Below are 15,376 nucleotides of genomic sequence, written 5' to 3' on the forward strand. Positions count from 1 at the left end.
GAAATTGCTTATGTTTATTATAATGATACTGAATCATTATTCAAAAGTTGTAGTATACTCAGAAATACTGCATTCCATCTATCAACTGACATTTATTGAAACTGACTTATTTCCTTGGCCACGTGCAAAGCAATGAGGATATGAAGACAAAAAAGACATGAGAATGGATTTTGAAAAGCTCTTAGGTGGAAAAATATAGGGACGACTATTTGGAATAGCAGGAGAGGAACAAAATATGCTACACTAGAAATGTTTATAGTGGGACAGGAGCAGTCAAAGGCTTACAGTATATCAGAGAAAACAGTTCCCACCACAAACAAATTTCAATTAATTAGAAAAGCCATTAGGCGATACACTGCATTCCCAGGGATGCCAGGAAAAGAAGGCATCCTCACTGTGTGTTACAGTGGTAACAAATGGCAAATAAGGCTTGCGGAATAAATCCCACTGCTTTAGAAGAAACAGTGTCTGTGTAGGCAGAGACATGTAGCATTCTTAGAAGCAGCTTATAATTTATACACAGGATTGCATGTCTATGGACAGATCTGGGAGCCTACCAGTCGTTTTAGGACATAAACTGAATGAAAAGACAATCCTATCGTCTAGTAGGCTCTTAGCATCCTTAACACAACTCTACATGGTAGTATATCATACATACTAATTCTTCGATCCTGAACTTCCCCATAAATTCCAGTTGATTCTACAGAAACTCTTCAGAATTTTTTTTTTCTTGCATGATCTATTTTACCACTTCAACCATAGGCTGCCTTATCCTGTCATTGGGCCATTTGATTTTGCTTGTGCATGGTTTGTCTTCTGATGAGAGACTCTCGTTGTGAATTCCCAGAGGGAAGAAATTGTCCCTCCCACAGCTCTTAAGCCCCCCCCCCCCATCACTCTGCATATAGCTAAAATACAAAGTATATACTCAACAAATACATTTAGTGAATTTAATATGAAGATTAACTCTTACCAATATGTAATCGAAATTGCCAAAGCTGTTTTCCCATAGATAAGATTACATTTGGTGCCTTAAAACACAATTTCCGGGAGCACCTGGGTGGCTCAGTCGGTTAAGCATCTGACCCTTTTTAAAAAAAAAAAATTAACGTTTATTTTTGAGAGACAGAGAGCAAGCAGGGGAGGGACAGAGAGACAGGGAGACACAGAATCGGAAGCAGGTTCCAAGCTCTGAGCTGTCAGCACAGAGCCCGACACAGGGCTTGAACTCACGAACTGTGAGATCGTGACCTGAGCCGAAGTCAGATGCTTAACCAACTGAGCTACCCAGGTGCCCCATCATCTAACTCTTGATCTTGGCTCCAGTCATGATCTCACTGTTCGTGAGTTCGAGCCCCATGTTTCGTCCTGAGCTGACAGCGCAAAGCCTGCTTGGGATTCTCTCTCTGCCCCTCTCCAGCTCTCATACAGCACTCTCTCTCTCTCTCTCTCTCTCTCTCTCTCAAAATAAATAAATAAACATTAAAAAAAATACCATTGCCAATGGCTTGTCCTCATTGCAGGAGATTGCAAACTCATCTGGTCTACGCTTTAAGTTCACCTGACATTTATTTATCATTTCTTGCTATCAATTATTACTTTGAAGATTACTAAGGGGTTCTCAAAACACAGTGGATGCAAACGAAAGGAGTTTTTCACTTCTCATCATTGTAAAATTGGACGGCATACCTGGTTAACAGAAGTCTGAAAATATATCTAATTGCTAGAGATATTTATATAAGTGCAAAGGAAAGATCTGTGTTCCTAGTGGAACAATCCCTTCTGCGTCACACAACCCTTCACAATCTAACTGCAGATCTGGATTGTGACTAATATTTGGCTCTAATATTATAGGTGGTTACTGTGGAGGGAATCAGTAAAGGCATAACTGTCATTTCCTTGGAAAAATTTAATCCACAGATGGATCCCAACACCCAACTGCATTGGTGTCCAAAACTAATGGGGATTTTTGCTAAATAAGGACTGATTCAGCCAAAAAAAGATACACTCTGACTAGAGAAATCTGTACCATGCATCACTCCAAAAAGTCCTGAAAGCTTTGGAACACTAGAATTTTCCTAATAGGGGCATAGTGACAAGTCACTTATTAATTAAAATGCACACTTAATTTTTTTTCCCCTTTATAAAACGAAGCAGTGGGGTTAGTGCCCTCATGCATTTACAAAGTGTCATTTACTTACAAAACTTAATCCTTCATGTTTCCTTATTTAGCTAAATAATTAAGGTAAAACCTCTATTCAGGCTGGGAATCTGCATATTACAAGAATCAATTTTTCTTTAACTTCAAGAAATAAGCCTTGCTGCATATCAGCCCATGGTGGGTAAGAGTGATGCTGATGAGAAAGATTAAGGTACGTCTATTTATTTGCCCCCTCCATGACAAAATTTACGCAACAACCATAATCTCATAACTTCGTGTTCATTTCTTTAAAGATTCTTCTATTATATGAAACTATCTTGGCCTATGATTATATTCAGTTTATTCAGTTAGAGTGTTAAAATAAAACAATTTCAATCCACATGCCAGGAAAATGGCACCCCTTTCTGGGTGACTGACTTTCAAAAAGAGCTCATTACCTGGAAATAAAAATGCTGCCTCTCCGAATTCACATGGGCTGGAAAATTCTTAGCTATCTACAGATGCACAGACTGAATCATAATAAAGGACATACACATAAATGATTAATTTCCTCTTTCCCTTTAGTCTTAATATGTTTTAAGGGGTTGATTGGACCTCTCCCAACTGTTTCTTAGAAGAAATCGATGAAGAAACATATTTCAGAAGCAGCTTATTGTGGTGGGGTGAGATGTCACTCATTGTCCTTCCTCTGGCTACACAGAGTTAGCTTGTCTATCTCCACGTTTTTAGCTTTGGGCTGCAGCCTGGGTTTCTACACATCCATCTATTTGGCAGAGTTAATGCAAGCTGTTCCAAAGTAATACATTACTTAATAAATATTAAAGTGGACACACACACCCCTACCCCCACCCACCCCACCCCCACCCCTGGTGAGGTATTATTCCCGCATACAAGGCAAGACGGTCACAGGGTTTGGAGTACTGTACAATCTCAGCAAGTGGGACGGAACAGCAAGACGTTTGGCTCTCAGCGCAGATACGCCGCACGCACAACTTCTTTCACACTCTTAATTTCAGTCTCTCGCTCAGCGCCAAGACAGGCGGCACCCTTGCTAAAGCAGGGTTAAGTACGCATCTGCAAAACCTAGCATATTTCACCAGCACCTCCTAGGGGCCAAGTGAGGGAATGAGGCTAGGAGGTGGGTACCGGCGCAGACCCTTTCCTTGAATTGTCAAGTTTCACCTCCCCTACGCACACAAATCCACCAGTCCGTGCCGCCCTGAATACGAGCTAGACTGTGCAAGTAGTTTGGCGACTCTAGGAGGCCTTTTAGAGGTTTCAACCAACTGCACGAAGGACGCATTTGGTCGCTTGAGGAAATAAACATTACACACACACACAGGAATTTCAAACTCCGTGTAAGGAAGACTCCTAAATATACTGTGTCCTTTAAGAGCAAAGCTTCGTTAGGACGCCCAAGCAATCAGAGTTACATGCACTTACTCAATTGACACACACACAGAGACACACACACACCGACAGCCAGACACACGTACACACGGACTAAGCTGTAAAGCCGCAGGATCCAGACGCGGTTAACACTGAAGTTGACATAGGTTTTTAAAGGGTCTACATGCTCTTGCCTGGTTGCTGGGAATGAGGGCTGGGAGGCGCTGATGCGAGGGCAGAGCTGAGTGTCTGTAGGAGTTGCTGTTCCAGAGAATTCATTACTCTAATTGCTCTGATTTTAGATCAGTAGAGCGTGCCGGGCGGCGGTGGAGAAAGAGACTGAGGGCGGACAGTGCGAGAGGGAACGAGTCGTTCACCCTTCAGAGAAGTCTAGGCGCTTTGTAAGTAATTCACGAACAGCCGGGAGCAGAAAGAGCCAAGCGGCTCTGCAGTTGCAAAAGTTGTGCGCGTCTAAAATCCAGCCGGGTTCTGCGCGCCGTCCCGGTCCCTTTCCCCCATTGCATTCGCGGCTCCTCCGCCGGGGAATTCGGGGGGCGCGGGGCCGTAGGTGGGAGCAAGGGGACAGGGAGGTGCGCCTGGGCTGCAACGCAATGCAATCCTCCCCGCCTGCAAACGGTTCGCCCGGCCCTGGCACCCCGCGGGCCCCTCGAGGAGGACGCACACAGCACGGCAGCCACCGAGCAGAGGAAAAGGGAAGTGTGGGGCTCGGAGACGGCTAAGGAAGCTCATCCCAAGGCCAGGCTGCAATTAGGCGGCCGCAAAACCCCGGCCGCGGAGCTGCCCACCTGCTGCTGTCCCAGCTGGGGCGCAACTTCCTCCTCCCCCGGCCGGGGCCGGACTCCCCGACCCGGCTCGGAGGGCGGAGGGGGAGGAAGCGACGGCAGGTTCTCCTCGCTGGCAGCGCCGCGGGTCGCGGGTGTAGCATCCTCCCCTCCCTGCCGCGATTCCCGGGGCCGGCCGTGCGGCCAGGCGCGCAGCGATTGGCCGGCAGAGGCCGGAGGGCGGAGCCAGGCGGGCCGGTATCTCAAAAGAGCCCAGGATATTGCAGAGCGCACTAGAGCCCTGGCCAGCGCACAGTCTCACTCGGCGCCGGCAAGCTGGGTCTTGGGGATTCTGGTTTGCTTTGGCTCACTCGCTTTTACAAACTACTGGATCTTACATGCCTCTGTACCCCCCACTTCCACTCCATGTCCCCATGCTCCTGCGCCAGCAACAGGTAAGGGCTGCTGTGTGTTTTCTTCCCTCCTTGTCTCCCGCTGCCTGTGTGTCCGGGGGAGTGGACTCGGGCCGCCGTCGCCGACCCTACCCTGCCCCGCTGCTCCAGAGGTGCCCAGCTGTCACGCTGCTGTAGCGCTTACCCACGCTGCGGAGTCCCAGATCATGCCTATGGAGTTTGTGTGCGCACCAGAACATCCCCAGAGCTAAAAATACTGAGACATGCTTGGAACAGTTGAGCAATAGAAACAGATTTCTCTGCAGCATCTGTGTGTGCTCATAACTTCCAATGCACCAGCTGTAGCGAGATACTGAGTTTGGAGACATGGGCCAGGGAGCCTGTGTTCGATTCTCGCTCTAAGGGGGAAAAAAAAAAAAAAAAAAAGGCGGGGGGTGGGGAGTGCTTCTAGAACACTGGTCTCAAACCTTGGCAAACTTGGGACTCAGCAGTAGTCTTGATCCTTGGCGTTTTTTTGTTTTTGTTTTTGTTTTTGCTTTTTTTTTTTGTTTTTTTTCCCTTTGTCATTGCTTCAAGTGTAGCGTCGAGTTCCAAACAGAGCGAGCGTCTCTCAAAGTTGCTTTGCTGGGGAAAGAGAGCGCGAGCCCGCGTTGGATTTGAGCCCGAAGACAGCAAAACTTTCACATCATATGTCACTCTGTCCTAAGCAACGTATTATTCTGAGTAATAATAGTATTAATACCTAAGTTGAAGACAGTGTGATTTCAGGAAAGCACAGTGGTCAAAATGACTCGATTCTGCAAAAGGATTGCATCATAACATAGACTTGTCATGACAATTGAAAAAAAAAATCGAGATAGGAAAAGGGCAGTTTAATGTCTGTGTCTGGATAAGCCTACCAGTAAGGATGGTAACTAGGATACCGCTGTGAATCCTGGGGATTTTCATAAGCTCAGAATTTACCTGTTAGGAAACAAGGCATTGAAAACGTGTTTTAGGCATGAAAGAATGCATATTGACTTTTACCACTTACTTTCTTTTCACATTTAATAATCAAAAGGCTGTCAGATTTCCTCTCACTAACCACTGCCCTGTGTCTGCTATATATTACCTGTACACTTATAAGCTTTTTCTCAGCTCCCCTCCTCCCCCACCCCTGAGTGGTTTATTTATATTTGCCAATATCTGAAAAATCTCCAGGCTCAGGAGGAAGAGCTATTACTTCCAGGATGGTGAGAGGGGTCAACGTTGGGGTCAAGGTCATTTAACTTTGCTTTAACCCCTCCCCCTCAGGTTTTGGTGGCACTTTCTTTAATGTTATTGGCATCCATAGGAATATTTGCTCTAAACGCTTGTGAATTTGGCTTTTTTTTTTTTTTTTTTTAAGGACACACAGTATTTCTGCTACCTTTAGATGCTCCAGCTGTAGAATCTCTGGTTAGCTGTAGAGTCCTTGAATAACTTTTCCGTAGCATGAAAGATGGGCCACATTTTTACCTGAACTGGCAGACTGTTGCAGGTTTTATCTCACCAAATGTGTATATTTCTCAGCATTGGCAAATGCTGAATGATGCTACATGCATTGCCGAGTATAAACGGTAGAGTGCTCACATAGATAAATGCATATCCCTCTGCCCTTCCCCTCCTTCCCCTCCCCCTCCCTTCTGTTTACTGAGCTTCCAAGAGGCTGCTTTGCCAGCAGTTGCGCTCACATAGCAACATGTGCCCTGAGCACACTCAGGCTGGTCTATATGGCGTCAGCTGGGGAATAACTGCTCTAAACACTCATTAGCAGACCTTTCTTTCAGCCCAGCACACTTTCTTTACCTATCCTTATTTCCTGTCCTTAGTTAGAAACTTTCTTATCCACTGTTCACCGGGACCTTATTATGGGACCCATTTATTCTTCATAATTATATTTTTCCTGTTTTTTATAACCCATCTTGGAAGTATTTCCCATATGGTAAAAACGATTCAGACTCACTCATTTATACAGTGTTATCTCCTTGACCTTGAATTTATCTGTAGTGCTCTCTCTCTTTAACATCTACCTAAGATTGAAACGGCTGAACTATTTTTTTCCATTGCTTATGCTTAATTTTGGCTCAGCCTATAAATAGTCTTAACATGAACACCACCACATGTAGCCTCTCAATTTCCCAGAAATACTTTCTACCTCATTGGTTATAGCCTGGGTAAAATGATTATTTGTATCTATTAAATTTACATCCGGGCCTGAAATATTTTGGCTCAGAGGGGAATTTACACATCAAATCAACTATGGATTCTCCTGAATTGTACCCCTCAAGGAGTCACATCACTTAGTGATCTCCTCTACTCTTGATTGAATGTTTCTCACACAATAATTTTGAATGTATGTCTACAATAAAGTTGCATGAAAGCCCTGTTCCTAATGAAAGTTTTTTGTTCTAGACACTCATGAATCGGTGATTTTCAGTGAGAGAAAAGCAGGCAAGGAAGTTTTCTGCTTGCGTAAATTCAGTTGGGCATGTGAGTAGGTCAGTAAAAAGGACATTCATCATAATGAAATATTAAGACAATCACCCTAGCAAACTGTGGCAGGTTTAGAGTTTTGCTCTGTGATCAGTTTCCCAAAACTCTGAATATACATAATGTGTGTAGACACATATACACACAGAAATCTGTTTTGGAGCATATCTATTCGAAGTGACAAAATCTTCCATTTTGCCAAAAAACAAAAAACAAAACAAAACAAAAACAAAACAAACCATCTTTTTTCTCCTTTGCAGGCAGAAGGGTAAAATTTCTAAATGATGCTCTGCATGTGGAACAAATTCTGTCATTAACAGTGGAAATAAGACAATAATAGTCGCTCAATACAGGCTGTTTTCAAGTTCTAAATGCAGAAAGCTATCCGTAGGAAGCTGGTATTGTGTTTTGTGGAATTCGAACTAATGTCCTGGGGTCAGGATTTTTGGAAGATCGTAATTCAGTCTTTAGATTTCATATGGTTGTTATGCTTTAATCTGGAAAGAGTGAAGAAATAAGTCAGAAGAAATTTGAAACTGTCTACTCGTGGTCCCTAATGGTAACTCAGATGGAAGGCTTGCTTGTTTTGAATCATGAAAAGGGAATTTCTTGGTGTCAACTCATAATATAAGATTCTGAAGTCATTCAGAGCTCAAGGATACAAGCACTATTTAAGTGAGCTTTCTCCCCATCCCCCCTTTTTGGAAAGTACACCTGTATCTGCTGTTATATTATTATCCCTGTCTGGTTTGTGTAGAAATCCTTGGCAATTTCACATGAGCCCAATAATCTGAAATCACTGTGAAAACAATTCTTTCCATGTCCAGGACCTAGAACCCTGAGGACCAGGAGGCTTGTTCCTTTTGTCCAAGTACAAACTTCATAGGGAAGCAGACAAAACATTGAAGCAGGTGGAAGACTGGGAAGGCACAGTAACTTCTTTTTATAAAGTAATTCAAAGGCACTTTCAAATCGGGCATCATTTAGGTGTCAAAAGCTGCCAAAATGTAACACACATTGCAATTTTCACAGATGACTAATCTCAGGAAAAATGTGTTGGGGCACATTCTTGCATAATAACTTGGATAAGGAGGGAGAAGCGAAAAGCCTGTAACTAGGCATTTTCAAAGACAATACACCTTGCCTCTCTTTAGAGGGGGTGTACCAAAACAAGATACATGAACAGCTTTATTTTTTATTTTATTTTTTTTTTTTGCAGTTGGCTTGGCTGAGATTGGTTCTGTTAACCACTTAATCTTAATGTGGTTTGGAGGGGGGAAAGAAAAAGTGGAGTCCTCATGATCAGGGCTGCAGCAAATCTCTGCTCCTTGCCATCTGGTTTTCATTGTCCCCCTTTATTGCAGGAGATCGATTGGTTTGTTTGACAAGTGGAGGATCGCTTTTGGTTTTTATATGCCATATTAGTTTTGTTAATTTCTATGTGGCGAAGAAAACATGTTAGACTTTATCTTACACTTCTGTTTGTTGGTCAAGGAAAAAAATAGTTTTCTTTGGAGTGAAGATGGGAAGTTAAATAGATAGTTTTTACCTAGGTTAGGATAAGGCAAGAGGAAAAAATTGAAAAACTACTATTTGTTCACATTAGGTAAAGGTGAGTGCCTTCTCCATGGGAACATACAGCAAACAAGAGCGCTCGAAGTGAAAGTAAACTGACAATTATGCTCTACTCCTACAAAGTTGTCTCTGTTTGGGAAGACCCAGAATTGGACCCACATGAAATGAGTTCCTGCCTTATCTCAATTTGCTAAAGACCTGGTCCTTTGGCACAAAGGTGCTTACTTCCTAGCCTGTCATTACACATGGCAGTCCCATCTCCAGAGAATTTCAGGACTCATTGCTAGGCAACAGACTCGCTCTTTATCCCCCAGAGCAAACCTACGCCTTCAAGTCAGAATCACTTGCACTAACAGAGATGTTATCAGGCATTTCTGCAAAGTGGCTGCTTGCAGCGTGTGAAGTGATGCAGCAAGCCCAAACAGTCTCCAGAAATTGGGACCGATTTCAGATCATCATAAGGGCTGTCTCCTCAGTTTTATCATTTAAACAAAATAGTCTGTGCCTTCTGCTTTCCACCGTGTCATCAAGGGCTCCCATATTCTCCCATACTGCGCCTGCAACTCAAATTAATATTAATGTTCTGCATTTATATGAAATGTTCTCTAGACATTTTGAGCTCCCAAAACCTGGCGACAAACTTTGGACTTAGCAAGCCTTTCTCCTGCTTAGTAACTCGGGACCCTAGCATGTAGAGAAGGCAAGAGAGAGAATAAGAGAGGTTATCTGTAAAATAGAATCTCCTAGATTGCTGGAAAAAAATAGGGAGAAAAGGACCTGAAATGTTGGTTGAAAGGCTGTTCCAAACAACTAACTCTTCTATGTTTATTGACTTTGTTTACATAATACAGATATTTTTTAGGGTACAAAGAAATGAAAACTCCTGTTATTCAATGCAGAGTGTATTTCTCTATCTCTGACTGTATCCTGCTAGGACATGTTGCCTTAGGGAGTAGAACCCTTCAATAATGACTTGTTTTCTAATGAATAATGTCTTTTGTCTGTCTGTTTGGTTTTTTTCAGGACATGTACCCTGGATGTCAGCTGAGTTACTAAGGTAGTGCTGCATGTCAGTAGACAGACCTTGGTAGAACCTCAAGGCTCCCGGAGACCCCCATCTCTCCTTGTTTTTTTGTGTGTGTGTCCTCGCTGAACATTCAAAACTGTTTCTCCAAAGGGTTTTGCAAAAACTCAGACTGTTTTCCAAAGCAGAAGCACTGGAGTCCACAGCAGAAGCGATGGGCAGTGTGCGAACCAACCGCTATAGCATTGTCTCTTCAGAAGAAGACGGGATGAAGTTGGCCACCATGGCGGTTGCAAATGGCTTTGGGAATGGGAAGAGTAAAGTCCACACTCGACAACAGTGCAGGAGCCGCTTTGTGAAGAAAGACGGCCACTGTAATGTTCAGTTCATCAATGTGGGTGAGAAGGGACAACGGTACCTTGCAGATATCTTTACCACATGTGTGGACATTCGCTGGAGATGGATGCTGGTTATCTTCTGTCTGGCTTTCGTTCTCTCATGGCTGTTTTTTGGCTGTGTGTTTTGGTTGATAGCTTTGCTCCATGGGGATCTGGATGCATCTAAAGAGAGCAAAGCTTGTGTGTCGGAGGTCAACAGCTTCACAGCTGCCTTCCTCTTCTCCATCGAGACCCAGACAACCATCGGCTATGGCTTCAGGTGTGTCACGGACGAATGCCCAATTGCTGTTTTTATGGTGGTGTTCCAGTCCATTGTGGGCTGCATCATTGATGCGTTTATCATTGGCGCAGTCATGGCAAAGATGGCAAAGCCAAAGAAGAGAAACGAGACTCTTGTCTTCAGTCACAATGCTGTGATCGCCATGAGAGATGGCAAACTGTGTTTGATGTGGCGGGTGGGCAATCTTCGGAAAAGCCATTTGGTGGAAGCTCACGTGAGAGCACAGCTGCTCAAATCCAGAATTACTTCCGAAGGGGAGTACATCCCCCTGGATCAAATAGATATCAACGTTGGGTTTGACAGTGGAATTGATCGCATATTTCTGGTGTCCCCCATCACTATAGTCCATGAAATAGATGAAGATAGTCCTTTATATGATTTGAGTAAACAGGACATTGACAATGCAGACTTTGAAATTGTTGTAATACTGGAAGGCATGGTGGAAGCCACGGCCATGACAACACAGTGCCGTAGCTCATATCTGGCCAATGAAATCCTTTGGGGCCACCGCTATGAGCCTGTACTCTTTGAAGAGAAGCACTATTACAAAGTGGACTACTCAAGGTTCCACAAGACTTATGAAGTGCCCAACACTCCCCTTTGTAGTGCCAGAGACTTAGCAGAAAAGAAATATATCCTCTCAAATGCTAATTCATTTTGCTATGAAAACGAAGTTGCCCTCACAAGCAAAGAGGAAGATGACAGTGAAAACGGAGTCCCGGAAAGCACTAGTACAGACACACCCCCTGACATAGACCTTCACAACCAGGCAAGTGTACCTCTAGAGCCCAGGCCCTTACGGCGAGAGTCGGAGATATGACTGCTTCCTTCTCTGGAATATTTACTTTAAACTACAGTCTGTTGGTCAAAGGCCCAAAACAGTTATTCAGACGACGGTACTGGTGAAGAGGTGGGTCAAGGCAAGTGGCCACAAGGGACTGAGGCTAGTACAATGGTTTCAGAGAAAGACTGTAAGCTCGGAGATGAACATAAAGCACTCAACATGCCTCCCCCTCCCCACCCCTCCCACCCCCACCCCCATGACCCAATGGCACATACATGTTGTAGAATAAGTTATGGGGTCTTTATGTATTGTTTTGTGTTTTTACAAAACTTGAACTTGCAGGCAAGCCTTGGTTGGGTATTTGACTAATCCAGAATGCTTCTCTTTAGGGAACAAGAATGTTTTTAATGGCATAACAAAGGCAAGACTCTGCCTTAATTTTTGAAAAGCTGCTAACTACATGAACACAAATTGTATTTTTGTTGTTGTGTAGTTTTTCTTTCGTGTAATTTAAAAGTCAGTGTTGAACTTTGTTGAAAGCTCATGATATGTGCTTCAAAGTGGCAAGTGTTTGCCAAGAGCTGCCAAAACGAGAGCCTGATTTTTTTGAGGCCAGTAATTTGTTTGCTAGAATTGATTTTCTCTCTCTCTTCCTCTCTCTCTCTCTCTCTCTCTCTCTCTCTTTGGTTACATAAGGGCATTATGTAACACTAGCCAAATGGTAGCCTCTGGGTTTGTTTGTTTTGTTTTTTTTTTCTTCCATGATGTTAATGGGTTATCTCAAATTTTAAGTTAGACTACCTAAAATAAATACCAAAGATAATGCACATTTTTGCACAGTGGAGCTTATACTAAAAGGGATAAAAAGCCCCGTGGCTGCCTTGAAATCAAGAGACAGTAACTTTGAACCTCAGCAAGACCTTGAACTGCCCTTTCCTTTTTCACCTTATTCAGAAAATAGAACACTATACACACAGAGTCTAGTAAGTGTAGTGCTTTTTCAGTTTTGTTCTTTCATGCAACTTGTGTATGATAGGAGAAAGAAGAAAGGGGAAGTAAAATTCACACATACACAATATTAAATATCTTTTCTTTCCTGCGAGGTAGGGCTGGCCAGGCTAATGCATAAGGTGCGAGATGGCGATGTGCTCTTAGATTTTTCTGGGTTTCCCCTTTTTGCACATTCCAAAATGTAATCCTAGGTTGGAGTTCGTTGGCATCCTCAAGGCTGAGCCATCCAACATGAAAGATAAATAAGGTTAAACCCTTGTGGCTGAATTCGTTGCCCCAACTGTCAGGACACTTCCAGCTTGACTTTGCCTTTGAGAAGATGCCACAGCTGGCCTCTAGGCTGGTTCTTCCGATTGGTCTGTGTGGAGCAAGTCCCCTGGTGTCTGGGAAGCTGCAGATGCCAAAGGGGGAGCCAGCGAGATGTGGACCAGCCACTTCTGATGTAGTACATCAGCTCAAGTATTCAGGAGGGAGAGGAGAGTTACTTTCTTTTTAGTGGTAGAGGGTAGGAATGAAAATATCGCAGTATTTTAGGGTCAACAAGAGCCATAGAAAATATAAGGCGGCCACAAGTAGAGGAGATAATGAACTACAAGGTTTACTTCTCCTTTATATATGCACACCTGGGGTTGGATCTGAGCTGATCCTTCTAGCCTGTGGATCCTGAGAGCAGGTTACTAAGGACACATTGTTTTCGAGAAGTCTCTCCTGCCTGGCTGATCAAAACTCTTTTATTTTTTCCCTCTTGCTCTAACTCAATAATGGGACTCTTTTTGGCTTAAAGTTCCTTATGTGTGAATTCTGGGGGGGGGGGGGTGTGCTGACTTTTCTTTTTAATTGGAGTCTCAAAATCAACTCTCTTACGGTATTATATCCCTGTATGCCATTAAAAAACAGCTTGTTCTGGAATCCTGTATTTTGTAAATTGACGTGTGTGATAGTCTCTGGTTCTTGAACAGCCATCTCTGAAAGCCGTGCCTGCAATAATATGACAGATTCTGCTGTTCTCAGCCTTCAAAGTCGATGGGTTTGAAAACTGGTGTTCTTTTCACCGAAACCAAGACAGAGATGTCAAGCAAGTGGATGCTATTTTAAATCCAAATGTAAAGGCAGGTTTGGAAAGTTGTTTAGAGAGTTGGAGGAATTGGGGTTGATGGGACAAAACGATTGACAGAAGAGGGAACAATTTGGCTGTTGACAGTGAGTGAATACTGAGGGCTCCAGCTGCTGCTATTTCGATATGTTGCAAAGGAAAATAATCAAACCAAAGAGTATTCGGTGATATGTAAATGAAAGGAAGATGCGATGGAGAATGGGGGTGACCACTGAGAAGGTTCCTCCCAAACACACAGTGCTGCCACTTAAAAACACTTGAGATATTTGAAAGGGGGTGGGTCTGGGGGCAAGGATGAGGGAGGGAAATCTTTCAACTTCTTTCTGAAAAAAGGAAAAAAAAATCTAACATTTCTGGTGCACAGGTTTGTTTTTGTTTTTGGTTTGTTTTTTTTTTTTTTTTTTTTCTTTTCCAAGAAAATTTTGCAGAAGCTATGTTTTTAAAGTGTACATTTTATAAAGTTTATCAGATATTTTCATATTTAAAGCCAAATGTAAATAGAAGTCTGTAAAGGGAAAAAAAATTGCCATAGAAAGTATAATTTCCGTAATTTCTGAGAGCGAGTACCTATATGCTACCGGTTAGCATGGTTTTAGCAAATATTTACCAGCCTTATAAGGTTCGTGTTGCTATGTTCTGTTATTTATTTCAGCATGGACTGTTCATTTGAAAGCTTTTTCTAGTTATTAGTATTTTTAACAATTACAAGCTTTAAATGGCAATTTTTTTTTTTTTTTTTTTTTGTCAAGAGCCAAGACGCAGGTAATGCACAACATGTCTTGTTGCATTTTACCTTCAAAACATTTGTCCTTATTGACTGGGTCTCCTTTCCGTAATTAGCACACATATGTCATTAGAATGAAGACAGAGGAGATTCGCCGTGAATATCTGGGGTCTGCTCCCAGCTAGGTGTTGCTTCTCTATTGCAAGCAAACCCCCGTTGAATTTACTTAGGAATTGCTCCCTTTTAAAGAATTTTTGCTCGTGTCTGGATGGGCATTATATTTTTGGGAGGAGGCATAGATTCCTGGCTATCCTATTTTTTAAATAAAAGATAGACAAAGTGAATTCTATTTTGACTATTGAGAATAGAATAGTTTTCTATCCCTCTAAGAAGTATACTTGAATCAGACATTGTAAGGATGTCGCTATAGCACTGTAGCCATTTCCAAATTCCCGGAGAAAGTCTGTTTTACCTTAAAAAAAAAACACACCTGTTAATGCGTTATTTTTTTTTCTCCTCATTTCCTTTCTTCCCTATAAACTTCCATCCCAAACCTTGATGTCTGTTTGATGCACTCCATCCCCCCAAATCATGTTACCCTCGCAAATAACAAATGTCAGTTCATGTTTTATAATAAGCCGCTCAGTAAGGGCAAGAAGCTTGTTCTGAGAAGCAGAGTGAGTTCTTTTTCACTCTGGGTCTAATAAATGTTAAGGTGAAAAATAAAAGTGTTCTATAGGCACCTCCCAACTCCTGACTAGAATCTCTTTTTCTAGTTCTGTTGGGTTTCAGCTCTGGGCTCTGGCGAGTTGAACAATCCCAGCCTTTGACAATCGTGATCACTATTATTTTCCCATTTGCCGTCTTTTTGTATCTAAAAGTCTTCCTATTGTACTGCACAAACCATGGATTGTACATATTTTTATATATTATGTCTTATTTTATTATTTCTAAATAAAAAATTAAAAATTGAGGACAAATTCGTGCAAGCGTCTGTGGGCTTCCTGTGTGATTGCTGTAGAATTGCTGAGATCGGAAGCAAATGTTTCCAAACAATAGGACATAAATCCTGACCTTTGGGAAGAATAGAGCCATAGAAATTGCCCAAACAGGGAGGTGTGGTGGAGTGGCAGATGAACTTAATCCAAGTTAGAGGAAGTCAAGCTCGTATTTTGTTTTTGGACAGAATGTCGTAGGTAGAGAGAGGATG

General features: G+C 42.7%; 1 protein-coding gene and 1 long non-coding RNA gene across 4 annotated transcripts in view; one reads left to right on the plus strand and one right to left on the minus strand.

Annotated features, from left to right (window-relative positions):
- Positions 1–1,134, minus strand: part of LOC123603989 — a 77,682-nt gene extending 76,548 nt beyond the window's left edge. Inside the window, exon 1 of the long non-coding RNA XR_006715158.1 lies at positions 974–1,134. This is a non-coding gene — a long non-coding RNA (uncharacterized LOC123603989). The remainder of the gene's footprint in view (positions 1–973) is intronic.
- A 2,084-nt stretch (positions 1,135–3,218) lies between these two features.
- KCNJ2 (potassium inwardly rectifying channel subfamily J member 2) lies at positions 3,219–15,146 on the plus strand. Of its 3 annotated transcripts, XM_045489570.1 has the most exons (3): positions 3,219–3,717; positions 3,853–3,951; positions 9,855–15,146. In XM_045489570.1, the coding sequence occupies exon 3, from the start codon at positions 10,070–10,072 to the stop codon at positions 11,351–11,353; it is 1,284 nt and encodes a 427-aa protein (XP_045345526.1). In that variant the 5' UTR covers positions 3,219–3,717; positions 3,853–3,951; positions 9,855–10,069; the 3' UTR covers positions 11,354–15,146. The 3 variants fall into 3 exon arrangements, 2 of the variants coding, with proteins under 2 accessions (XP_045345526.1, XP_045345525.1); XR_006715159.1 differs by lacking the exons at positions 3,219–3,717; positions 9,855–15,146 and adding an exon at positions 7,179–9,845 and having other exon boundaries at positions 3,724–3,951; XM_045489569.1 differs by lacking the exons at positions 3,219–3,717; positions 3,853–3,951 and adding an exon at positions 4,594–4,787.
- The last annotated feature ends 230 nt before the right edge of the window (positions 15,147–15,376 follow it).

Source organism: Leopardus geoffroyi, chromosome E1 (assembly GCF_018350155.1).
Source record: "Leopardus geoffroyi isolate Oge1 chromosome E1, O.geoffroyi_Oge1_pat1.0, whole genome shotgun sequence".
Classification (NCBI taxonomy): domain Eukaryota; kingdom Metazoa; phylum Chordata; class Mammalia; order Carnivora; family Felidae; genus Leopardus; species Leopardus geoffroyi.

Bases quoted from the DNA above. Each gene is read 5' to 3' on its own strand.
- KCNJ2 (XM_045489570.1), top strand. From the start codon at position 10,070: ATGGGCAGTGTGCGAACCAACCGCTATAGCATTGTCTCTTCAGAAGAA.